Below are 26911 nucleotides of genomic sequence, written 5' to 3' on the forward strand. Positions count from 1 at the left end.
CACAACCATCTTATAAACTGCAATAACTGTTATTCCCGTTTTCTAGATGAGGACTCAAGATGAGGAAATGTGGCAAAGAGATGTCGATCAACTTGCCCAATGTTGCACAGATCCTAAAGAGTGGACCACAATTCAACCACAAGCAGTCAAGCTAAAGAGACCGGGCTCTTAAACCATTATATTTACTACCTCTTTAATAAAATAATAAGTATAAATCCTTTGTGGTTTCAGCTGGGGGTGAAACCATTCCCTAGTCACGGTATTTTTTACGCAACTATGAAATAGAAATATGAGGTTTCTTATCATCTGTGGTGGATAGCAGACTATATTTATAATTCCATTTAACCAGTTTATTGGAATAACCAACATCCTCCAGCTGAGGGGTCAGTAAAGTGTAACGCAGGGGCCAAGTCCACTGTCAATTGTCTTTTTTCATACACAGCCATGCCCATTTATTTATGTTCAGTCTACTGCTGCTTTCACACACTACACTAATGGCAGAACTATGTACCTGTGACAGAGTGTACATTGTAAAGCCTAAAATATTTACAATCAGGCCCTTTGCAGAAGTTTGCTGACCTCGCTATTCAAATCATCTTCAGATCCATAAATGGTGCACGGTGCACTGGATCCTGAGACCTGTCCCAACCTCGTACTCATCTGAGCATCTCACGCTGACGGAGACCCAGGGGTTTGCTCCCACAGTGGTATATTTGTCCGCGTTACCTTACTAGGTTGTCCTGTATTTGTATTGCTTTAAGTATATGATTAAGCAATAAATTAATAGGCAAACTATGATTATGAAGAGAAAGGCTTCCTTTTTCTCTAGGAATAACAAGGTGAAAGCTTTAGAGCCTTGGTAGAAACAGATCCTTCTTGTTAAATTCGACTGAATGAGATAGCTGAATACACTGGGTTAAAATGATAAAAGCTCAGGCATCTACACAAATTGCTTCACAAATGTCTTCCCTGACATTACACCCGAAATTAGAAATGATGCAAATGACAATAAAATGTACTTATACCTATTGTAGGGTACAATTAAGTGGTTCAAGATTTTATGCTTTTAAAAGTTAAGGGTTTATGAATTAATCTATGATTGTGGGCTAGAATTAAATGGTTAAAGTTTTGAATGTATTTATTTATGTTTCTTCACAGAATTGTCATTCTGATAATTAGACCAACTATCTGTCCCCAAACAGGCAGCTAACAGGCTCCCTGTGGAGGCACACCACCGGGCAACACCCACGCTCAACCCTCACCCTCTTCTTACAGGTAGAGGCAGATCCCTGAAGCGGCTCTCATCTGAGTCTCAGGGTTTATGGTTTCACAGTTTCCAGAGGAAAAGTAAAAGCATCCTTTTCCCTTTCGTGGCTGTGCCAGCTGACATAAGTCAAACCAACTGGTTCAAGTATCCCTCCAAGTTGTGGTTGTTCTAGAAGCTTTGTGTATAAGCCTTCCTCTGTGTAGTGCAAACACTAGCTCTAGATCCGTTTCCTAACCTGTTAGGGGCTAGCAATCTACCAAACAGTTTCTGGCACAATGTTCTTATTCTACTTAATTGTGTAACATAAATGAATCAGCAAATGTGGAAAGGTTTTTTTTTTTTTTTTAAACCATGTTACTTGCATAGAGACTTTTGTTCCTGGAGGTTGTTCTCTATCTGGGAAAACAACATGCGTATGTCTAAAGGCTTTTATTAAATCCAAGACTTTTCCTTTGGTAGCAAACCCTGTCATGGGCTGCACATACCTTTGCTTTGGCTTCTACCTGAGCTCCGTCTTGAACCAGAAACCGCACGACTTCAGCCTGGCCGGACCGAGCTGCCATATGCAAAGCCGTTTCTCCTCTCTGGGAAACATGAGCCAAAGAAAATTAACTGCAGCTCTGAAGAAGAGTGGCATGTTTTCCTTGGCATAAAGCTTATAGCTTATAAGGAGCCTCTTTTGTTAACTTCAAATAAGTCACCCTAAGCCTCTCCTCATTGAAAGGATAGGAAATCAAATACATAAAATTTTTATAGGAACCAGACTGTGGGCTGTCACTGACAGTATCTGAAGTGTGGCTCAGTAGTGTACTGAAAGGCCTCATTCTGGTTGAAAAGGTGAATGCAGAACAGAGAGTAAATGAATGAACGGGACAGGTGAGGAGAGCCTGGCACCTTTCAAAAGGGGGCAGCCCCACCCCCTACCAACAGGCTGCTGTTGTAATTGTGTTTTTGTAAAGATCACACCACACCTTCCTAATTTCTTCCTTTGTTTTTCCCTCTCTCATGGCACTGGGGATTGAACCAAGTGCCTTTTTATTTTATTTTGAGACAGGGCCTAAGTTGCTGATGTTGGCCTTGAACCTGTGGCCCTCCTATCTCAGCCTCCCTAGCAAAATGGATTACAGGTGTATACTATCATGTCTGGCTATACCTACCTTCTTATTTTCAAAAGAAGTAGCAGTGTGGATATCTGCATAGGTTTTTCATTTTTTGAATGTTGACTATGAACTCAAAATTAAATTCTAATTAGACTAATCAGATTTAGAAATGAAACATTGCATGGGCACCAGAAACTCATCCAAGGGCCTGACCCGGCTTATCTGCGGTTGGTTTCTGCCCCTGCTTATCTTCACAGACTGGCTTCCTAGTGCTTGGCATTATCCCAAGAGGCCATTTTCTTTGCCACTGGATCACCCCTCCCTACATTTTCACCAAGCTGGCTTTAATTTGTAGTATTTATCCATTTATTTAACAAAAAATAAAAAAAAACAAGATGGAAAATGTGGATACACTAAAGTGTAAAGGTAATAAAAAGCGAATCTATTTTCTCACATAAGTGCTGGCCACTTATAAAATTTTATAAATTAAGCTTTGCATTTTAAAAAATTTTACAAATAAACCTTTTCCTTATAGCCATGCATCTACCTTCATGGAGAGACAGGAAGACCAATCTCTCAGGAAACTTGTTATTGCATTTGCTGGAAAGGTGTAGGGGCTTGCTATCCAGTGTTCTCTTTACAAAGGAGAATATTTAGAAAGACTCAGTACCTGGAAAGATGGTATTTCAGGTAAGATAGCGATTGCTTTTGTGTATTGATGTGCGAGTTGGAGTTGCTGGAGGATAAACAGCCCTCATGGAGGACTCCCTCAAGGTGAGTGTGTGGGGGACTCACCCAGGTTTGCCCCTTCTGTGCCAGATACTGCTTATTTTTACTTCTGTTCAAGAGTCCAATGAGTGTTCTTAGCTTGTGGTCCAGTGTGCTAGCACTATGATGATGTCCTACTTGAAATTCCGTGAAACGGCGTCAAATGCCAGATGCACACTGAGGGTGTTAAGTTTGGTGACTTGTGGTTTTGACAGCTGTGCTTATTAGTGTGAGGCCAACACCTGACAACCCAAAACCTCAGAGTCACATGGCTTTGCTGAACCGTGGAGAAGCACTGGTGTGAGATCCTCCTCAAGCCATTGCAACTGCACCTTCATAGAACTGATGATAATGTGTGAACCACTGCGTGGACATGCCACACCTTCTACTGCTTCTATTATACTCCCCCACAAACACTTTATAAAACATAATGTGCAGTAGTAATGCACTCGTAATGCTAATGGACAGTTTGTAAGTCCTAACAATTTGCAGCCCACCCGCAACTGAATGGATCTTGCCTTCAAAATAAAGGAAACCGAAGGTATTCCCAAAGTCTATCCTTGTAAGTAGTCAAATTAAATAGTAATTATTTTAATTATAATAAAATAAGCAAATAAAAGCCACTTTTTCCATTTTATTAAAAACTCACAGTCAAACCTTCTTTGGATACGTACCACATTGGTGGTGTTTGGTGAGGCTCCATGAAGCATCAGCTGTGATACGATATTTACATGCCCCATGAAGGCTGCGACGTGGATTGGGGTAAGGCCCGACTAAGGGGAAAAGAAGAAAATACTGGTTTGTAGGTTTATTATCAAAAGGGTTTTTCCTTGTGAACAGATGCCTGTTTGCCATCTGTCCACCTACCCATCCATCCATCTTAACCAGTTTAGTGATTGGACTAGAATATATCAGAACATCTACCATTATATCACAGATTCTTTATTTTTTTAATCTCTTTTGTAGTGCTGGGGATTGAACCCTGTGGCATTCTACCTCTGAGCTACACCCCATACCTATTTGATTTGGAAATAGGGTCTTGCTAAGTTGTTGAGACTCTTGCTAAGTTACTAAAGCTGGCTTCAAACCTGCGACTCTTCTGTTTCAGTCTCCCAAGTACTGGGATTACAGGTGTGCGTCACCACACCTGGATATGTCAGGTTCTATAAACATATACTCATCATTTTCCTAAAGGCATTTCTGTGATTATGAACGGCTTATATAATATCCATTAAAGATGAAAGAGGATGTATTTCATAGTGTGTGTGTGTGTGTGTGTGTGTGTGTGTGTGTGTGTGTGTTACTGTGGATTAAACCCAGGGACATTCTATCTCCAAGCTACACTCCTAGCCCTATTTTAGAGTCTTGCTAGGTTGATGAGAGTCTCCTTGCTGCGGCTGTCCTCGAACTTGTGGACCTTCTGTCTCAGCCTCGCAAGTACTGGGATTCTAGGCATGCACCACCAAGCCTGCCTATCATTCATACTTATGATATATACCTAAGAAAAAACTGAGAAAGCAATACATTAAAGGTCCTTTTCCTCTACTACTAAACTTTCTTTTTTGCCTCTCCCCGCCCCTCATGTATGTATGGGGTGAAGGGGTAGATTCTAAAACTTGAAGTTTTATTTCAAATCCTATTCTGGGGTTTAAAAATAACTTCTATGCACTCAAAATAAATTGAGTATATTACACGTCGAAGAGCAGGGTACCTAACACAAAGCTACCTCTAATAAATGAACAAATTGCCATTAGTAGCTTCCATCAAATAATTTCTTAACTCTGAGTATTACAAATTAAGGCAATATAGATAGGGAAAATATTACAGTGGTATCTAGAATAGATTTAAATTTTGTTTGCTTCAAATTCTACACACATATCCTAGAAACCCTCCTGAAAACTATTCACCATAAAGCAGAATTTATTGATTCAACGGCATCTTATATCGAATATGCCTGCAGTTTTGAGAAACAGGTGGAGTGGATAAATAAGAAAGGGAAATAAAATCTGAAGTCAGTAATTTTGCCAAAAGATTGTATTTCTGCTTTTTATATGAAATGATTCTTTTAATTTTTCAGAATTTAATGAAGCTTAGACAGGATATCATAATTTTGATTTAAAATATTAATATGGGTAGAAAAAGCTTATTTTTTTTTTAAAAAAGGGAGGTAGTAGGGTAGTTAATATCAACAAAAATTTAAAAACTGTCAAAAACCATCTGAAATATAACAAGTACATGCAAGTTTATATCCCTTTGAACTTTACTATGATGTATAATTAAAATGCACCAATAGCCGGGTGTGGTGGCGCACGCTTGTAATCCCCACGCTTGGGAGGCGGAGACAGGAGGATCGCGCAGGTTCGAAGCCAGCCGACTGGCTTAGGAGACCCTGTTTCCAAATAGAAATGTAAAAATAGGTCTGGGAGTGTAGCCCGGAGGTAGAAGGGCTTCCAGGAACCCCAGTACCACCAAAAAAAAAAAATAAATAAATAAATAAAAAAAAATGCACCAATAAAAGTTTAAGACTAAATAAGTAAATAAGTAAATAAATAAATCTGAAAGGATTTCTACACTACAAAAGTGAAGTAAAAGACAAAAGAAGAGTAACTCTGGGGGTCCAGGTTTCACATACTAAAAAATGAGAATTATTTCCTAGTTGGTGCCTTTTCCCATCAGCAGGGGGAGTCCTTAGAATTTGTATAAGGCAGAGCCTGAGTTTGAAATCCTTTTTTAAAAAAATATACTTTTAATGGTGGGTTGTAGCCACATATTATATGGAAGTTTAGTATAATAAAAATATACATGTACACAGCACCCAGTTCATGTGTGTGTGTGTGTGTGTGTGTGTGTGTGTGTGTGTGTGTGTGAGACTGGGAATTGAACCCAGGGGCATTCTATCTCTGAGCTAAACCTCCAGATCTATTTTATTTTCTTTTATCTTTGAAATAGGGTCTCACTACATCGCAGAGGGCCTTGCTAAATTGCTGAGGCTGGCCATGAATCTGTGATCATCCCGTCTCAGCCTCTCAGGTACTGGGACTGCAGGCATGCGCCCCCAAGCCCTGCTCTGGCAATGAAGCCTCTCATCACCGGCCAACACCTCTGGACACTTATTCAAACATCACTCAAAAATTGATCATTTATCTCAGAGTCTAGTTTAACCTTCAGAATAGACTGAGAATATACACTGAGAATAAATTTACTATTTTATATTTAATATAATAGGTTGTCTCACATGAAGTTATGAGAGAAAATCAGCATTAGTATTTTTAAGTTTTAATATTTTAAAACTATAAATATTAAAAATTCAAGGTGAATATTCTATTTGCAGGTAGGAACCTGAAGCCAAGCAACAATTAAGAGACTAGACTTTCATTTTTATGTCAAGCACTAAGCATTCAACAGAACTGGATGAGCGAGTTGGATGTTGTAGGTGTGTGAAGACCAGGAAGACTCGGCCTGTCTCCAAGGAGCCTTGGGTTTCTGCGGTGACATGGGAGTGGCTGAGTCATGAGTCAGAGAGCAGGGTAAGGGCTTTGGTAGAAATGTACATGGGATGAGGAGACTGCTGCTAGAAGCACCCAGTCCAGGGCAGGGAGTGAAGGGGTGGGGTTCCTGGAGAAGGTGGTCCAGATCTGGTCCTGAAAACCGTGCATAATTAGCCTAAAAAGGTAGATGTGACATATGTACGTGAACAGGAGCGTACTGAGTCTCAGTAAGTACCAATGGCTGGATCCCATAGAGACCAGAGTGTTGAGAGATGGAGAGTGGGGACAAGTTGGAGAGGAAGGTGCTAAGCTGGATATGCCCAGTTGAAGGCTCCATCCTGACTCTGATGACTGGTTTCTCTGAATGGCTCACATGAAGGACACCTAGAGCTGATCCTTTACTAACTTCAGCAACTCTGAGTTTCACTGATTTTGAGATTTAAGACAGGGCAACCCTTACTTTACAGAAATAGTAGTTGTGTTACACAGACTTTCTCAACCTTAGGACACTGGACGCGTTGAGACAGACAACTGTTGACAGTAGGAGATTCTCTACTACCTTGCAGAAATGTTTAGTAGCATCCATGGCCCTCCATCCAAGAGATGACAATCAAACACTATCCAGTTGTGACAATTTTTATTTATTTATTATTTTGGTTGTACTGGGGGTAGAACCTAGGGGCCTTCTACCTCCAGGTGATACCCCTAGCCTTATTACTATTTTTTTTATTTTTATTTTTGGAGACAAGGTCTTGCTAAGTTGCTGAGGCTGACGTTGAACCTGCAATCCTCCTGCCTCAGCCTCCCAAGTACTGAGATTATAGGCATGCACTACTATGCCTGGCTCAGCTGTGACAATTTAAAATACCTGCAAGTATTGCCAAGTGCTGCACAGGAGACAGCGTCAGTAGAGAAAAGTGCTATGTTTTAAGATTTCACATACATTGTGCCTTCAGTAACAGCACCACTCACCTAGAGCGTGTATTCTGGGTTGTATTTCTAGTCCTGGGATGCATCAGTACTCATCCACCTAGCCACCCACACTCTTGTCTGCTCCTCCTAATGCCTGGCAGCTCTTTCGGTGGAGACTTTGAAGTGTGGTCTGTGGCAAAGATCCCCAAACAAAACCAAGCTGGTCCCTGGATAGGGCGCTGGAATTCTATCTCTCAGCACCCCAGGAATCTCACAGATCCCACTCCACTCACCTCGGTTACAGCTTGGATGGATGCACCGTGTTTCAGAAGGAGTTCCATTACTTTAATTCGATTCTTTTTGCAGGCAATATGAAGAGGGGTAAAGCCATTCTGCAAGGGACAAATACACATATCTGCTTGACTCTGTTCCACTGAAATGCAACTCCACTATGTGTGGTAATGTTTTAGAAAAACTTCAAAATACACAGAAAACATTGGGGGTTAAACAGAATGTTGGCTCTTCAAGGTGAAGGGAATGTTTGACAGGAACTCCTGGTAGCTAAGGCAAAATGGTCACGCACATCTTTATTTTATTTTGGAATTCACTCTCCCAAATAATGTCCCTCTTATACCTCATGTCAAACACACAGTGAAAACAGCTGTGCCCACATGTATCCTCACAGAATTCCACCAATGCCAGTTCCCACCTTAAGACCAGTTTGAAAATGTTTTCATGTCCTCTCTACCTTTAAGATTCCAGTAGGTGCGTATTCTAAGCAAGCAAGAATTTGAATGACCCAACATTACATAGATCATTTGCTTTAATATTTAATCTAATAAAGCAATCTGCTCTTTAACAAATTACCCACCAAATGATCGAGCCTGATAACCGAGACCACACCACCTACTTTACCAGCTAATGGAGAACTATAAAATACCAAGTCTACAATAAAAACTTAGGTCAAAGTCATTCCAGGTGCCTCAGTGGAAGTTCTGAGACCATTTCCCTGGCCAGAGTCCACCTGAGATGACTGGTTCTAACGTCTATATGTTGTGAAATCTTCAGAGTCAGGAAAATGAGAACAAGAGCTCACACCCTGCCTTAAGACTCTTCTTACCTTTTTTTTCTTGTATGGAAAAAGTGAGTCATGGCTGCTAATTTCTTTTCCTCCCTTCTAATTTTGACAGATGGGCAGGTCAGCAGCTCTTGAAAAGTCTCTTAGGTAAAAGTAGTTAGAATTACAATAGTAATGGGGCTGGGGTTTTAGAGATCCCTCTCTCCTCATTCTTCCCTGACCCCTCTACATTTCAGAGAACCCCAGAGGTGCTATGGATCCATTCAGACAAGGCCACTGCACATCTGGGAAGAAACATAGGCCTGCTCGAAAGGGTTGACCAGATGACAGGCTTTTCCTCAAGATTGTCAGTAATCTCATGTGTTTTCCCTAATGTTAAGTGACATATTTTTCTATCCTACACATGGGTGCTCATTTTGAGTTAAATTTAAACAGCTTACACAGTTGGGACCATTTATTTTTTCAAAGACAACAAATGCTGTGTTGGTGAGGAAACCAAAATACAGCAGAGGTAAGAGTTAAAAGAATAAATCATTTTAGAAGTTAAAACTACAAAATTAGACCAAAATTTGACTGGCAAAAGGAAAACTGTACCAGTATTGGGAATGGCCTAGGAAGATTTGAGAAAGCTCTGATTATTGATAAATATATTTCAAAAATCATTTTATAGAAGAGAAAGGGCAGACCTGTGGAAGGACTTGGTTTGTCCAGGAAGCAAGCAGCTATTGTCATGTAAATTAACCTAGCTAAAAGTAATTAGCAAGTGGAAAGAGAAGGGGAGCTAGGACTTCCTCATTCTAAAGACAGGCTTACATAATAATTGATAATCTAGTTAGGATGGGAGGAGGGGATCAACCTTTGACCTTTGTGAAAGGAGAAACCTGGGTGTAAACTAAGAGTTCGGCAGGAAAATTAAGGGATGGACTTTACCTATGTCAGAGTTATGTGGGAAAAAGCAAGATGGAGGATGTCGTGTCTATAAAAAGGCTATTCCGTGTTTTGTGTTTTGGGTGATTTCATTTGAAGCATCCCCTCATGCTTTAGCATGGGGCTGTAACTATCTTCTGTATTTCTATCTTTTTAATAAACTCCTTTAATCTTCAGCAAGAGTCTGGCCTATTGTATATCTATCCTTAGCTTAGGATAAGAACCCATGGTTTTTTTTTTTTTTTTTTTTTTTTGAGGGGAATTGTTTCCAGGAGCCTAACAAAGGTCCCTGGGGACAGTTCCCCCAAACAGTAACCCTCACCTCCAAACCCTAACATCTCAGACCTTAACAAACATGATAGGCAATATTTCATTAACTTACAAGGTTAACATATAATTGCAGCTCACATATTCCTAGGTATAATTTTTTGATAATTTTGCCTGGTTTTTAGATTTCTAACAAATATATATTTTTATGGTACTAGGGATTGGACCCAGGGGCATTCTACCTCTGAGCTACACCCCAGCTCCCTTTTTTTTTTTTTAAATTTTATTTTGTTTTGAAGCAGGATCTGGCTAGGTTGCCAAACTGCTTACTACACTGCTGAGGCTATCCTCAAGCCTGCAATCCTCCTGTCTCAGCCTCCCAAATTCTGGGATTATAGGCATGTGCTACCACATCTGGCTCAAAATCAATTGTTTAACTCACAGAAGTATAATTTTACCTACAGTAAAATGAGGCTGAGCCCCTCAATTTTTAAAAAGAATTGTATAGTCACAGAATTTCATTTATATATCACTAGGGTAACCCTAAAAAGTTAACAGTTTAGTTCCATGAGCTTTGTTCACATCAGAAACAGAAGGTTTTGTCGATTTACAAGTCCATTTAGAAAGACTGACAAGAAGTACATCTGCCTCAATGGACGCCTTCCATTTCCCCCCTATACAAGCAATCTTTCACAAGCACGGTGGTGTGCTATCAGCGAGACGCCCCAGGCTGGGCTCGCGGGGGAGTCGCTCACCAGGGCTTTGGCGTTGGGGTTCGCTTTCTTATCCAAGAGAACCTTGGCGACTTTGTAATGGCCACAGTGGGCAGCCACGTGCAGAGCCGTCAGGTAGTCGTTGGTGACGTCGTCCACGGGCACATTATGCTGGAGGAGAAGCTGGACGCAGTTTAAATGATCCCCTTGTGTGGCCATGTGCAACGGAGATAATCCATTCTAGAACACAGACGGAAATCAAGGCTTGGTGTCTTACCTTTTAAACACAAAAGTCCCAAACATAGAAGAAGGTACAAGTACGAACTGATAAAAACTCTAGTTTTTCCACACGGAGATATCTTATGTTTTTATTTTTTAAATTTTATTTATTTATTTATTTGGCGGTACTGGAGTTCCTGGAAGCCCTTCTATCTCCGGGCTACACTCCCAGACCTATTTTATATATTTTTAAATTTGGAAACAGGGTCTCTTAAGCCAGCGAGGCTGGCTCCGAAGCAGCGCGATACTCCTGTCTCCGCCTCCCAAGCGCGGGGATTCCAAGCATGCGTCACCGCGCCCGGCTATATCTTATGTTTTTAAAAGGTGTTGGTGTTGTTTTGAAGTACAGCTACTTTTATAACTGGCCCCTCCCACTTTTGCTATCAAGTGTTAGGGATAATTTCTTTTCTTGATTTAGAAGTAGTGTTAAACCCAGGGAGATTCTACCTCCAAGCTAGACTCCCAGTCCCCACCCCCTTTTTTTTTGCAGGTCTAGGGGAGGGAACCCAGAGGCATTATACCTCTGAGCTACACTCCCTGCCTTATTGTTTATTCTTTATTTTTGAAACAGAGTCTTACTAAGTTGTGGAGGGCCTCACTAAGTAGCTGAGGCTGTCCGTGAACCGCGATCCTCCGGTCTTAGCCTCCCGAATGCTGGGATTACAACCGTGTGTCACCACGCCTGGCTCCCTTTTCATTTTTTATTTTGAAACAGAGTCTCAATAAATTGCTGAGGCTGACCTCAAATCTGTGTTCCTCCTGTTTTAGCCTCCCAAGTACCAGGATTACAAGTATGTGCTACCAAGCCTGGCCTGACTGTATTTTTTTGTTGTTGTTTTTTGTGGCACCAGGGACCCAGAGGCATTTTACTTCTTAGCTAAATCCTCAGCTCAATTTTATTTCTTATTTGGAAACAGGGTCTCACTAAGTAGTGGGGGGCCTCGCTATTTGTTGAGGCTGGCTTCAAACCATGATCCTCCTGTCTCAGCCTCTCAAATGCTGGGATTACAAGTGTGCACCATCACACCCTGCTTTGACTGCATTCTTAATGAATAGGACTTCTTCTTTAAGACTGAAAGAAAAAATTAAGGGCAAAATATTGGCATTTATTAGCCAGGCGTGGTGGTGCACGCTTGTAATTCCTGAGCTTGGGAGGCAGAGACAGGAGGATTGCGCAGGTTCGAAGCCGGCCATGCTGGTTTAAGAGACCCTGTTTCCAAATAAAAAAATATAAAATAGGTCTGGGAGTGTAGCCCGGAGGTAGAAGGGCTTCCCCCAGTACCAAAAAAAAAAAAAATTGGCATTTATTGAACTGCTATTTATTTTGTCCTTATATAAGATTATTAATGCTAGCAACTGACCACTATAATGATTAAAAAAAAGTGTGACTACAACACTTCATTTCACATCGATGCACACTTTTCCTATTTCTATAGATCTGGTGCCCCCATGTGTCAATAATGAGGAAATGCAGGGCACTGGCCAACTTAATACTGCTTGCCTCAGTTTAAATGACTTGGGTTAGCCCAGCGTGGTGGCACACTTTGTGACCCCAAAACTTGGGAGGCTGAGACAGGAGAATGGCAGGTTCGAGACCAGTGTATGGTAACTTAGACTCTGTTTCAAAACAAAAAGTAAAATAAAACCAAGGAAGTAGAATACCCTGGGGCTTAATCTCAGGCACCACAAAAATAAATAAAATCAACTGATTTTTTTTAATAGTTAATTGTGTAAATCATGTACAGTATTAATTGATCAGTCAAAAATTCATTTAAAGAGCTCAGAGCAGAAATGAATAGAGTCAAAGATAAATAAGAAGCCGGGCGTGTTGGCGCACGCTTGTATCCCAGCACTTGGGAGGCTCAGCTACCTGGTGGGGCCCTTGCAATGCAGTGAGACCCTTTTTCAAAATAATGAATATAAAATAGGGCTGAGGGTGTAGTTTGGAGGTAGAATGCCCTTGGGTTCCAACCCCAGTACTGCCAAAAAATTAAAAAAAAATGAAAACGATAAAGAAGATATTTGAAAAGGTTCAAATGAGACTTAGTACATGTAGTTCAGAAGTAGATGCATGCTCCAGGCCCTAGGTTGTTTTGGGGGGGGGCAGTGGTCCTGGGGGTGGAACCCAGAGGCTTTCTACCTCCAGGCTATACTCCCAGACCTACTTTATATTTTTATTTGGAAACAGGGTCTCACTAAGTTGCTGAGAACCTCACTAAGTAGCTGAGGCTGGCTTCGAACCTGTGCGATCCTCCTGTCTCAGCCTCCCAAGCGCGGGGATTACAAGCGTGCGCCACCACGCCCAGCCTCTAAACTCTAGGTTTAATCCCACCACAAAGGGAAAAAACAGCTGGGCGTGTTGGCACATGCTTGTAATCACAGTATTTGAGAGGCTGAGACAAGAGGATCCTGGTTCACGGACAGCCTCAGCTACTTGGTGAGGCCCTTTTCAACTCAGTGAGACCCTGTTTCAAAATAAAGAATAAAAAATAGGGCTGGGGTATAGCTCGGAGGTAGAATGCCCCTGGGTTCCATCCCCAGTACTGCCAAAGGGAAACAACAATGACAAAAAAGGTTAGAATGACATTTAGAATTCAGTAGGCATTCTGTTATTAAAGCAAAACAAGGTAATAAAATATCAGTCTTTTTAAGTAGGCTTCCTTTAAGTATGGAGGCAAAATATGGGAGCCTGGGAAATTCCTAGCTAATCCAATTACCAAGAGAAGCTTCATAATCACTGTAATATAATTGTACATATTTTGGGTAAAAAGTGACAGCAAATTAGTTTTCCAAAAATGTTGTCATCAATGAATTCTCAAAGTAATGATATATACAAATATCTACCAATGAATCGGGTGTTTCTGAATTCTCTGGGCCAAGCTATTTCTGCCTAATTTATCAATGAATAACATAAACTAGAGTTCAAGACATGAAAAAGTAATATAACTTCTCCAGTGACTCTCATGGTATTTTTACTCATTGCCACATATTTCAGTTATTTGTTTTCCTTGAAGGCAGGAGACTATGGTTATAATTTTCCCATATTGCCCAGCAGAGAGTCCTGCATGTACAAAAGAAGCATAATAAATTTATGTAAATTTAAAGATTTCATACACTGTCAATCAGGAAATTTTGCCTAAAACATTTCCCTCAGACATTCTGAACCAAAGCAGAAGCTCAGGTGCAGCAAAGGGTGGGGACATTTCCCATTTGAGATCCCCATGAGCATACACATTGGCCTACTTCTGCCAAAATATCCCTTCACTTTATGTGTTGTGATACAATCCTAGAGGAAAACATAAAGTGCACAAAGAAACAAAATCAGGGAGAACAAATGACTTAGTGGAGAACAGAAAAGGAAGGCAGTGTCAATAATAAAAGAGGAATATCTAAAGGTACACAACATACTGATGCATGGGTGGGAAACTTACAGGTCCTTGGGAAAGGACAAAAAGAGATCTGCCCTAAAGAAATGGGTCATATTACATATGGCACCTGAAAATATGGATCCAGTATGATGAGCTTTCTTAGGCATAATGGAAGTCTTGAAGGATTCGGCAGATTGTCTTAAAGCTAGGAATGTATTCATTCAGTCAATACTCCCTTGACAAATATTAAAGTACTAACACATATTAGACATATTTAGACACTAGTCTAGGTATGTCTGACTCGTATTCTATAAAAAAAAACCACAGACATCAAGCAAGTAAATAAACTAAGAGATATTTTTAACATGGTGTTAAGAGTTCCAAAGGAAATTGAATCTGGTCAAATAATACTGATTTAGGGAAGGGTGGGGGCAGGAAGGATGAATAGTCAAGAGAAGGTCCATCAGAGAGACATTTGAGAAAGAAGACTAAGTGGAGACTGAAGAGATCTGGGTCAAGCTGAGGAAACTCAAGCCAAGCAAACTGGACGGGAATAAACTTGGAATATTCTTGAAAGAAAATAAGGCTGGGTGGCTGGGAGATGGTGAGCCAAGAGGGAGGATGAGGCTGAGAGGCAGTTGGAGCTCGGTAAGGAGCTTATCCTAACTGCAGGAGGAAGCGTGGTTAACTGCAGCTGATGCATCTTTCCTCTCTGAAATTCCATCAAGAAGCAATAAACGGTATGATCAATGAAGGTATGCGCATGTGTTTTCCTCCATGTGATGGCTTGGGTTAACATCCCCTAAGACCTGACAGAGAGTAGGCAGCCATGTTGGAGGTGGGGCTTGGTTGAGGAAGGGTGCCAGGGTGTTCCTGGGGATTATATATGGTTCATCCTCCTCTTGTTCTCTCTTTTGCTTCTGGCCTCCATGATGTGAAAGCAGAGTGTCTTTCTCTCTCTCTCTCTCTCTCTCTCTCTCTCTCTCTCTCTCTCTCTCTCTCTCTCTCTCTCTCTTTCTCTCTCTCCTTCCCTTCCTCCCTCATCGCCCCCCTCTCTCCCACAGCCATGTCCTAAGCTTTGACCTAACATGGCCCGAATGTCTGAAATCTCACCTATGAGCAAATAAATCTTACCTTCCTTTAAGTTGTGTGTGGTCAGACTTCATGAGTCATGGAAGTGAGAATGTTGTCTGAAACACTCCCCATTTATACATACAAGATGGGAAAGGAAACATCAAAAGAGTGATATCTATACTTTTTTTTTTTTTGTGGTACTAGGGATTGAACCCAGAGACATTCTACCTCTGAGCTATACCATCAGCCTTATTTTTTTATTCTATAGTTTGAAACAGGGTCTCATTACACTGCAGAGGGCTTCACTAAGTAGCTGAGGCTGGCTACAAACCTGTGATACTCCTGTCTCTCTCAGCCTCCCAAGTACTGGTGCACATATTTTAATATGAAAAAAGAAAGACTTAAGTATGGTGATGCATCCAGCAGACGAGAAAGGCTAAAACCTAAGCATCTTTCGAGAAAGCATCAGTTCCGTGCTGACTAATGCTTAACAAACAACTTTTAGAAAAAGAAAAGCCTAAGTATCATTAGCACCACTTGCTAATTTCCATGGTGAACAGACCTCCCATATGATCAGGTTGCAGCCGCCACAGTGATTGCAGAATGTGAAAATGGGAAGGGAGATGTAAATTCAGCTCTGTGGGCTGATACAACATGACTCCAGCACAACTCTGGGTATGGTAGAGAAAAGCTGATTTGTTTCTCAAATCTTTAAAAAGCAGGGATATGGTAAAACAGGACCTTAGAAGAAGAAACAGGACATTGGGCTGAAAGCAGCATTTGTTCAAAGTCTGGGTATGAAGTTGTCAGGTCTCCTGACCCTTCCCAACACTGCAAAGCCAGATGACAGTGCACTTGAACCCTGCAGGAAACCAGGAGTTCAGTCTCTGGGAAGGTGAACCAAAGAGGTTCATACTCGGGAATCGTACAGAGCAAAAGGTACTGCTGGGGATATGGACTGAGAACAGGTGATCACAGAAAAGGAAGGACAATATAGGTGTTAGGGATATGATCTGGATTCAAATCCTTGCTCTGCCATAAATGAGATATCTTGAGAAAGCTACTCATCTCTTTAGGTTTCATGCTCCTCTTCTATAAAAAGAAAACAACAGCAATATGGGTATCTCACAGAGTCACTGGAGTATTCAATAGCTATGATGTATAGCATACAGAGCCTATGTAGTAATCACCATATAAGTATTAATTATCACTATTATGATTAAACTACTCATAAAGGATAGTTCCTTTTCCTTTACCTTACTCAGAAGGTATTCACACGAGTAGGCACTATAGAAGATTAGAGGATATATCTCTCAAAAACTATACTGCCCAAATGAAAGAACACCTTAATCCTGACATTAGAGGATATCTATGACCTAGAACCTCGACGACGAGCACTGTCTACACTCTCACAGAGCTTCTACTCAAGTATTTGTGCTTGATCTGTATGATCAGGTACAGACATCTGTGGGAATCCTCCAAAAGAAATAAAATACCAAAGCAAACAAAGAAAAAAAGGAAAGGAAAGGAAAGGAAAGGAAAGGAAAGGAAAGGAGGGAGAAGGAGGGAGAGAGAGAGAAAAAGAGAGAGAGAGGGAGGGAGAGAGGGAAGGAGGGAGGGAGGGTGGAAGGAAGGAAGGAAGGAAGGAAGGAAGGAGCAAGCCAGTTGACAGAGGAATTAAGGAATATGAGAGGCATAAAAATTTAAAAAGCTATCTTGAATGTCATCAGAACAGTAATAGAAAACATTGTATCCATGAAACAAGAACAGAATGCTTTAAGAATCTATCAGAGAACAAGAAAATTTTCTTGAAGATCAAAAGCAAGGAAGAAAAAAAAACAAGATTTCCCAGAAAAAATATCCAATCAATAGTGAAATGAAGAATAATAAGAAAAAACATGGGACAACTATTTGATGTTAACCATACCTGCATTACTTGACAAAATAAAAATTTATTTTAAAGAGAACAATGGGATTTAATTAGAGGATTTTGAAGGAGGTGACTGACCTGATTTGGTTGGTAGTTTATAAGGCTGCAAATACAAAGGGAAGTCTGGACTATAAAGGAGCAAGAGGAGAAATGAAGAACCAATAAAAAGCCATCAAAATGGTTGAATGAGAGATAATGTGGCTCAGAAGGCAGTGGAGGTGGAGAGAAGTAGACGTGGGCTATATGAAAGAAAAAGAACACATAGAACGGTGAAGATGAGAAGCACTCTAAGAGCTAAGATACCCCTGGTGTGGTGACACTTGCCTGTACTCACAGCTACTGTAACGACTGAGGCAAGAGGCTCAGAAGCTGGAGGCCAGTCTGGGCAATTTAATGAGACCTTGTCTCAAAAATAAATCTTTATGTATAATAAACATATTATTGTTTATGATTTATAAAATATATATATTATTCATATATATAAATGCACACACAGAGATAATATAATAGGGAGGTAGGTACCTCTGTGATAGAGTGCTTGCCTGGCATGTATAAAGACTTGGGTTCAATCCCCTATGATGCAAAAGAAAAAAGCTGGGTATCATCATATGCAATACAAATTTTGTGTCTGCTTAATTCTTTTGATAATGGCTCACCAACCTAAATCTTGCATTTCCTTTGTGTGTGTGTGTGTGTGTGTGTGTGTGTGTGTGTGTGTGTGTGTGTTACTGGGGATGGAACCCAGTGGCATTCTACCTCTGAGCCACACCCCAGCCCTATTTTTTAGTCTTTTTATTCTTGAAACAGGGTTTCACTGAGTTGCAAAGGGCCTCACTAAGTAGCTGAGTCTATCTGTGAACCACGATCCTCTGGTCCCGGCCTCCCAAATGTGGGGATTACAAGTGTGCGCCATCACCCGGCTAAATCTTGCATTTCAAATGAGCAATGGAATTGTTCAAACCATCTTTCCCTGCCTAGTCTCCTAGAATTGCTGAGGAAATACTAAGAAAAATGAAAAAAAAAATCACGTGTTCTGTTTCTTTGATATGGTTTACAAATAAGGCTCTTGTCCTGGTGTGGTGGTGCACTTGTAATCCCAGTACTTGAGAGGCCGAGACAAGAGGATCATGGGTTTGCAGACAGCCTCAGGTACTAAAACCTTCTGCAACTCAGTGAGACCTTGTTTCAAAATAATGAATAAAACCAGTACTGCAAAAAAAATTACAAATATTTTTTTTCAAGAGCCAAAAGGCTATATAATTAGAAGAACTTATAAGATATTTAGTAAAACATTGATTTTTTTGCTGGGCGTGGTGGCGCAGCTTGTAATCCCTGCGCTTGGGAGGCAGAGACAGGAGGATCGCGCAGGTTTGAAGCTTTAAGCGCTGGCTTAAGAGACCCTGTTTCCAAATAAAAATATAAAAATGGGTCTGGGAGTGTAGCCGGAGGTAGAAGGGTTTCCAGGAACCCCAGTACCACCAAAAAAATACACAAAAAATAAATAAAACACTGATTTTTTTAAAGCAATCTTATGTATTCCTATCAGATGTATCAATTTTTCCAAAGGCCCTTTCAAGGTAGTTTTTTAGATTTTCCCATCTTTCTCTGGTAAATGGTATCTTTGACTTCTAATGTTCTGTGGACTCTTAAGAAATAAATTGAAAGACTGGAGAAAGCAAGCCAGCACCAAGACTTTAAAGAATGTAGATACTTCAGTCTTTTTTAACCCAACAAGCAATTATTTCCGAGCAATGAAAATTCTCTAGGGCAAAGCCAAGTGGTAACTATTCCTGAAACAGAACAGAAACAACCCACACAAAATGACTGTGCGGTATAGTGCACTCGACACAGAAGCTTCAAAAACCCCAAATTGTGTTGAGCTTCTCCGAAGATCTGACGCACACAGCTACTTTAATTGCAAAATTAAACCTACTTTTTTTTCTATGCGATTCAAAAGGCTCAATTAAATAATCAGCAAAATGATTCAAAGCTAAATACAGTCTAATGTCCAGATACTGGGAAAGAAATTACCTTGGTTTTTGAAAGAATGGGGGCAGCTCGATCAAGCAGCATTTCCACCACCTGTTCATGGCCGCTCCTAGCCCCACAGTGCAGCGGTGTCAGACCATCCTGAGGAATAAAGGCAACATCTTCAGTGAACGTCTTCAGGGAGAGCCGATGGTACTTTCTAGAAAGGCGGTCTGTGTTTCTCAAGAACTGGCACGGCATCTGATACACTATACACATTTGCTCATGTATCTCTTAAAGGAAGCTCATGTTTTAAAATTGAGAATTAATTTTTTTTCATTGCCTTAAAGATTTGCAAAGTATCTGACTTCCCACATATTAGAGTACTGACATTTAAAACATAACTGTTCTACTACTTTTTAAAAAACAGCCAATGGAATCTAAATACTGTATGTAATTTCATACTGCCATTTAAAAAGCATATGAATAAACTTTCAAAATACAACTTCATGATGAGATTTTTATATTGATTCTTTTTCTTCTTGCATTTCTATTTCTATTCCATTTCCCCCATATTATTTTATTTTAAAATAGTTTTACACTTGAGTACCTATTGATATTCACATCATATTTCTCTGCCATAAAGATATATAAGTTTACATTTAAGCAAGCTTTAAAGATCTCCTGAGAACACAAGCTTCTAAGAATATAAAAAAAAAGTCAGATTAGAGTTGGGCGTGGTGGCACATGCCTAGAATTCTAGTACTTGGGAGGCTGAGACAAGAAGACAGCAGGTTCAAAGCCAGCCTCAATAACTTAGAGAGACCCTCTGCAATTTAGTGAGAACCTGTTTCAAACTAAAAAATAAAATAGGGCTGCAAGTATACCTCTGAGGCAGAATGCCCCTGGTTTCAATCTCCAGTACCACAAAAATGAATGAATGAATGAATTAAATAATTAATTAATTAAAAAATAAATCAGATTAGGATGATCATACCTATTCAAACATCCTTATCAAAATATAAACAATATTAAAATCTTGTGATTATACGACATATTAAAATCCTCCTTTAATGAGTTATATTTTCCATAGCTAGTTTGTTTGTTTATTTATTTATTTATTTATTTATTTATTTATTTATTTATTTATTTATTTTGGTGGTACTGGGGTGGAATCCAGAGGCTTTCTACCTCCGTGCTATACTCCCAGACCTTTTTTATATTTTATTTGGAAACAGGGTCTCACTAAGTTGCTGAAAGCCTCACTAAGTAGCTGAGGCTGGCTTCGAACACGTGCGATGCTCCTGTCTCAGCCTCCCAAGCGCGGGGATTACAAGCGTGTGCCACCATGCCCAGCCATAGCTAGTCTATAATCTGTTATTGAGTTTACTTAGAGACAGAATTCAGTCTCAGTATCATCCCTAACTTTTGTTTTAGATGTTAGTGCTGAGAAACCTTGTTCACGGATAGCAGACTTATCAAAGCAGTGTCGCTGACTCTCTTTCTCTGAACTCCATCTTAATTTTATATTAAATTTCACTTGATCATCTTCGACCAAAAGTGCCTTTCTGTCATCCATCATCACAAGACAAGCTCACCAGGCCCTTCATTTGATGCCGAATCCTTTAGTCATGTAGCTCTCCACATGACACCAATATTTTGAATTCTCTCTTTTGCTCCTCCCCCTGGAAGTCTTTGCACTGCCAGGCCACCTGGCTAGGAGTTAGAGTTGAGCCTCTCAAATGTTCAGGAACAGGTAGGAGGGTAAGAGGACTCCGCAGGGAGTTGATAAAATGGGGAGTCATTCCCTTAAAACTATCTAGTGACTGTAAAACTATCTACTGACTGTATACCCTCTAGAGGAATTCATATGCTCACACAAACACACACAAGCACACTCATGTGAGTGCACACACACCCCAATTTGAATATTTCTGCTGCTGTGACTCTGAGGTTGATCATATCTAAAAATTTATCAGCCAAGCATGGTGGTGCATGCCTGTGATCCTAGTACTTGGGAGACTGGACCAGAGGATCACAGATTAGAGGACAACCTCAGTAATTTAGCAAGACCCTTAGCAACTTAGTGAGACCTTGTTTCAAAATAAAAAATAAATAAAAAAAAAAGAGCTGGCTTTTAATTCCCAGTACAACTTCACCCCCCAAAAATAAAATAAAATAAAATAAAATAAAATAAAACCCAAACCAAACAACAACTGCCACAAATAAAAATTTTGATTCAGTATGTTCAAATCACTTTCTAAGATTGGGGCACATATGGAAAGTAAGCCTAATTCTCCTCTCCCTCCACTTTTTTTAAGCTATACTGGGGTCAACCGCAGGAGTAGTATACCACTGAGATATATCACCAGCCCCCCCTTTTTTGTGTGTGTGGTACTAAGGGTGGAATCCAGGGGCTTTTCTACCTCCGGGCTATACTCCCAGACCTATTTTACACTTTATTTGAAAACAGGGTCTCACTAAGTTGCTGAGAGCCTCACTATGTGGCTGAGCCTGGCTTTGAACCTGTGCGATCCTCCTGTCTCAGCCTCCCAAGCACTGGGATTACAAATATGCGCCACCACACCCGGCAGCCCAGCCCTTTTTATGTTTTATTCTGAGATAAGGTCTCACTAAGTTGCCTTGACTGGCCTCGAATTTGTGATCTTCCTGCCTGAGCCTCCAGAGTTGCTGTGCTTACAGGCATGTGTCTAATTATTTTAATGTATAAGCAAGCAGATACTACCCTATTTCTAAACTAATAATATGATCTCAACAATATTAATATTCTCTAAAAATGTAATTTGACTTGCAAACAACATATGTCCTGATTTGAACATCCTTTGAGCACATTTAAATATATTCTGCCTTTTATGTTGATTTTAAACACTTGCCTTTTATAAACCAAAGTAAAGCAGCCTTTCAAGTGGAAATGACATTCTGTTAATAAAATGAAACAAAACATTGGAATATATAAAAAAATCACAAAGTCCAAATGTCTTCTTCCTAGTAATTTAAAACCTGAACACATCAGAAAGAGAAATAACACAATAATCACCTCTACCTTTCACCACATGAAAACAATTCACACAGACTGCGGTACAGAGACTGTCCTTTACGAAATAAAAGGTCAAAAACATTTTTTCATTTTCTCTTAGGAAAGAAAAGATGACTATATGTAGACATTTTCAAACTATGGTCACCTGAGACAATAATTATTTTAACTCACTTCTTTGATCCTTGAACATTATCTTTTTTAAAGCAAAATCCTACTTACTAAATGCAAAATGTCTGGCTATCTAAAAGCAACATCCTATCTCAACTATTACCTTCTTAGTCCCTTAAAATATACTGTCCCTGCTTATTGACGCACGTTTTCTGTGGATTTCATCTTTTAAAAAAACTTTTGAGCTGGGCAGGGTGGTGCACACTTGTAATCCCAATACTTGGGAGGCTGAAACTGGAGGTTCACAGAATCAAGGCAGCCTCAGCAACTTGGTGAGGCCCTCACAACTTAGTGAGACCTTGATTAAAAATAAAAAATAAAATGGGGCTGGGTGTGTAGGTCAGAGGTGTAATGCCTCTGGGTTCAATCTCTAGTATCACATGTAAATAAATAAATAAATAAATAGTTTTGATCTTAGAAAATTTCAAACATATTCAGATTAAATTAAACCAACTGTCACTTCGTGGTCAACACAATTCACCTCTTTTCTGACCTTTTCTCCTTCTTTTTGTATTACTTCAAAGTAAAATCAATACATCATATCATTTCCCCCCCCACAATTCCCTCTGTAACAAAGGTACAATCTTCATTTTAAAATGAGAGCTCTAAGGCTTAAAGAGATGAAATTGCTCATCTAAGCCCGCACAAACTAAATTCAGAACTAGGTTGTAGCTGTTAGGACTGAGTAGGTAAGACAGCCCAGTGACACCTTAGGGTGTGGGGGATGATGAAGGCAGCCCCGCCACTCAATCTCCCAGCCACTCAGCTTCCTTCTTCTTCAGAACCATGTGGATCCTAAAGTCTGGGTGTTAAGAGGCGTGGCTTTCAGCAGTGGGGAGCGGTGAGGTGCTGCTGTTCTGAGCACTGCACCTCTCATCATCGGGCTACCATGAGCAAGTCAGCGGGTCTCTAAGGCCGAAGCTCCTTCTCCTTGAGCTGCAAAGTGCGCCCTCAAGCACAGCCTTTCCCAGGGTGGTTCTCTTGCAGGATCTTCTCCTTTCGTTCTTCTACAAATTGGATCTGGCACTTTGGAAACGCATCTGACTTCAGCTAGCCCAATTCCTAGCAGAACCCTGCCTCAACCGGAAGCTGCCTGAGATGTCATGACTTCCGGTTGCACAGGGAGCGCGGGCCCAGCTGCTGGACTTTGGGAAGTCAGGGGAAAACCAGCATCTGGAGTTGAAAGAGCATTATGGTGTGTGTGTGTGTGTGTGTGTGTGTGTGTGTGTGTGTGTGTGTGTGTGGTTTGCATCAAGGTTTTTTAGTGAGCCAAGACTAGCCATCTCACAGTGAGACTGAAAATTATGTCACTTAATGATCTATATTCAATTCAAGTTTAAAAAGAGAAGAAAATTAGCAATGACTTTATGTCATATCCATCTTTTGTTAAAAAGATAAATAGAACTTGAACTGATTTTTTAGCTGTGAAGCTGGTGTGGGTCATCATTTGCTATTCTGTAACATGGTTCATGGTTCTGAGTATGAGACCCCGTGCTCAAAGAGATCTTTGGCGACTGTGGCTCACTCCTCAGTCAAGTTTAAATTCTTCTTTTAGGTTTTAATTTTTTTTTTTGCAGGTCTGGGGATGGAACCCAGGGGCATTGGACCTCTGAGCTATACCCCCTGCCCTGTTTTTTACTCTTTATTTTGAAACCTGGTCTCACTGAGTTGCAGAGGGCCTCACTAAGTAGCTGAGGCTGTCCGCGAACCACGATCCTCCGGTCTCAGTCTCCCAAATGCTGGCATGTCCGGTTTTGTATTTTGTGTTTTGTACTGTAGATTGAACCCAGGTGTATTCTACTTCTAAGATACCCCCCCAACCCTTTTTATTTTGAAACAAGATCTTGCTAATTTGCTGAGGCTGCCCTTGAACTTGTGATTTTTCTGTCCCAGCCTCCCAAATGATTAGGATTACAGGCATAGACCAAAGCCTAATTTCTTTAGGTTAGCATTCACAAACTTCTCAAGTCAGCCCCTGCCTCAGACCTTGGTTCAATCTTATCTTTTTCTGTTCCCATCATTTCTTCTATGCCAGTTTCTCTGCCTTGCCCATCCTGCTCATTCCCTGACAGTTCCCTTCTCACATTTTCAAGATGCAAAACATTCCTGTCTTACACTGTATTGTTTGTGTGAAGCCTCTCCCCAAACTACATGCAACTTTCCTACCTGTGGGACTTCCTTTCCTATCTTCTGTACCTCTTTGGGGGAGCCTACAACTTCCTACCTGGTATGTTAGTTATCTGTGGCTCCTTGAGCTACCTCTCCTCAGGCTCCTCTGATTTTCCATGAAATTGGGCTTCTCTGTGTCAGCTCTACTTACTCCAGTTTCTGCAAGAATCCTGCTGTGTTGGTTTAGAGAGAATCCCCCGCCCTGCCCTTGATAACTGATTGAATTCCTTTTCCTCACCCTCAGTATCTTACCACCCTGGCTCACCTTCTGCAATAATCCTACAAATTGGTTTAGCCAGCATCTTTTTTACCCCTTATGTTTCCTCTTAGTGATTTTCCATCCATAGACTGCACCTTGCTCCTTAGCAATAAATTTCCATCTTTCTTTACTGCATTGACAGTCAAGCCAGAGTCTCGCTCCTCTACTACAACAAAGCCCCATTGTAGAAGTCACCCTTGAATACAGTCTGCTTTACTATTCTTTAAACAAGTGCCATGATTTTTTTTTTTAAACCACTGGTCTACCTCCAAGGACAAGGTGAACAGTTTAAGGGATATTTGGACTTTGGATAGGTGGTAACTCAGTATCATGTCCGTGAAAAGTGCTTAATAAAAATTACGACATAAATTAACAAGTGAATAAACGGTTTTTATGCTAGCCTTTAATCGCGGTTTGTGGACAGCCTCAGCTACTTAGGCCCTCCTCAAATTAGTGAGACCCTGTTTCAAAATAAAGAATAAAAAAAATAGGGCAGGGATATAGCTTGGAGGTCAAATGCCCCTGGGTTCCATCCCCAGACCCGTTTGGGGGAGGAATATATATATATATATATATATATATATATATATATATATATATATATTCTAGTTGGTTAAAAATTTATAAGCCAGGTATGGTGGCATACCTGCAATCCTAATACTTGGAAGGCTGAAACAGAAAGATCACAGATTTGAGGACAGCCTCAGCAAATATGAGATCCTCATCAACCTAGTGAAACCATTTTAAAATAAAAATAAAATAGGGCTGGGGAAATATCTTGGAGGTAGAATGCCCCAGGGCTCAATCCCAAGTACCACACACACCAAAAAATTCCCTTATTATTTTTAGAGTAGACTCATATTTCCTACTTCAGGATGTATTAAATATCTTTCCAAAAGATAAAAATTTTAATAACATAAATGACTTTTAAATTGAGATTAGACTTCAGTACATGACTTTGTCTCTTAGCTCTTGGATTTACTCTAAGCTTTTCCATTAATTAATTAATTAATTTGTACTGGGGATGAAACCCAGGGGTGTTCTACTTCCAAGCTACACCTACAATCTTATTTTATTTTTTATTTGAAACAGGGTCTTGCTAAGTTGTTGAGAGCCTTGCAAAGTCACCAAGGCTGGTTTCAAACCTTCGGTCCTCCTGTCTCAGCCTCCCCAGTATTGAAATTACAGGCATGTGCCACCATGCCCTGCTTTTTTCAACACAAAATAAAGGATTCTTACTTGCTCCCAAACCCTAGAAATGTACAATTAAGGGACAGTGTCACTTTGACTGGATCCTGGACTAAAAAGTGGTTCAAGTGCATGCAACAGCATCAAATTCCAGCTGAAAAATGCTTGATAAGGTGATCCTGGGGGGACCGAGGTAGGCGGCTTCAAGAACATAACATGTTCGGCTGGACTGGGGAGAAGAAGAGAGGGATGCTGAGTGAGTTGCCATAGTGACGTTACGGGAGGGAAATGCAATTGCACGGGGTTGGTAATTTTTTTTTCTCCAATTCCCTCGATTTTTAAAGCCCTAACATAATGAACAAGTTTCCCTTGGGCAGAATTCTGAGGCAACGCAAACTGGCTGGTCCCATCTCGTATTTCATTTCAGTGACAGTAATCTTATTAGTGAGGTGGGAACTGTGCCTTATTGGCTGAACAGAATACTCCCTGTGTTGGCCTAAGAGCAACTACTCGCAGGCATGAAGGCCAGGAAGGCTTACTTTCAGGTTTGATATTTCTGAAAATCACGGGGCAGGACCTCACAACTTAGAATATGAACCCAGAGTATGCCCTTAACGGACAGAATGTGCTGAACGCCAATCCTAGAGTGACACAGACTTATGACTTAGGAAGTATTTTGAAAAGAAATGGATCTATGTTGATTTGTATTTTCCAGGTCCCCCCTCTTTTCTTCTTACTGGGCAAAAATCTCACTGTAGAAAAAGAAATGGAAGTAAAAATAGGAGAACTCTAGATATATCATGGATGTAAAACGTGATATAGTATTTAAATTTAAAATTGGGCCGAGCATGGTGGTGCACGTTTGTAATCTCAGCATTCTGGAGGCTGAGACCAGAGGATCACAGTTTGCAGACAGCCTCAGTTACTTAG

At 40.4% G+C, this 26911-nt stretch overlaps 1 protein-coding gene across 1 annotated transcript in view; it reads right to left on the reverse strand.

Annotated features, from left to right (window-relative positions):
* The window catches only part of ANK3 (ankyrin 3), a gene marked incomplete at both ends in the record, with an annotated part of 351101 nt that overhangs the window by 159965 nt on the left and 164225 nt on the right, over positions 1-26911 (reverse strand). Inside the window, 5 exons of the mRNA XM_080694807.1 lie at positions 1753-1851; positions 3810-3908; positions 7829-7927; positions 10563-10760; positions 19203-19301. Coding sequence (XP_080550933.1) covers positions 1753-1851; positions 3810-3908; positions 7829-7927; positions 10563-10760; positions 19203-19301 — 594 coding nt within the window. The remainder of the gene's footprint in view (positions 1-1752; positions 1852-3809; positions 3909-7828; positions 7928-10562; positions 10761-19202; positions 19302-26911) is intronic.

This window comes from Muscardinus avellanarius, assembly GCF_963383645.1.
Source record: "Muscardinus avellanarius genome assembly, chromosome: 4".
In the NCBI taxonomy this organism is placed as follows: domain Eukaryota; kingdom Metazoa; phylum Chordata; class Mammalia; order Rodentia; family Gliridae; genus Muscardinus; species Muscardinus avellanarius.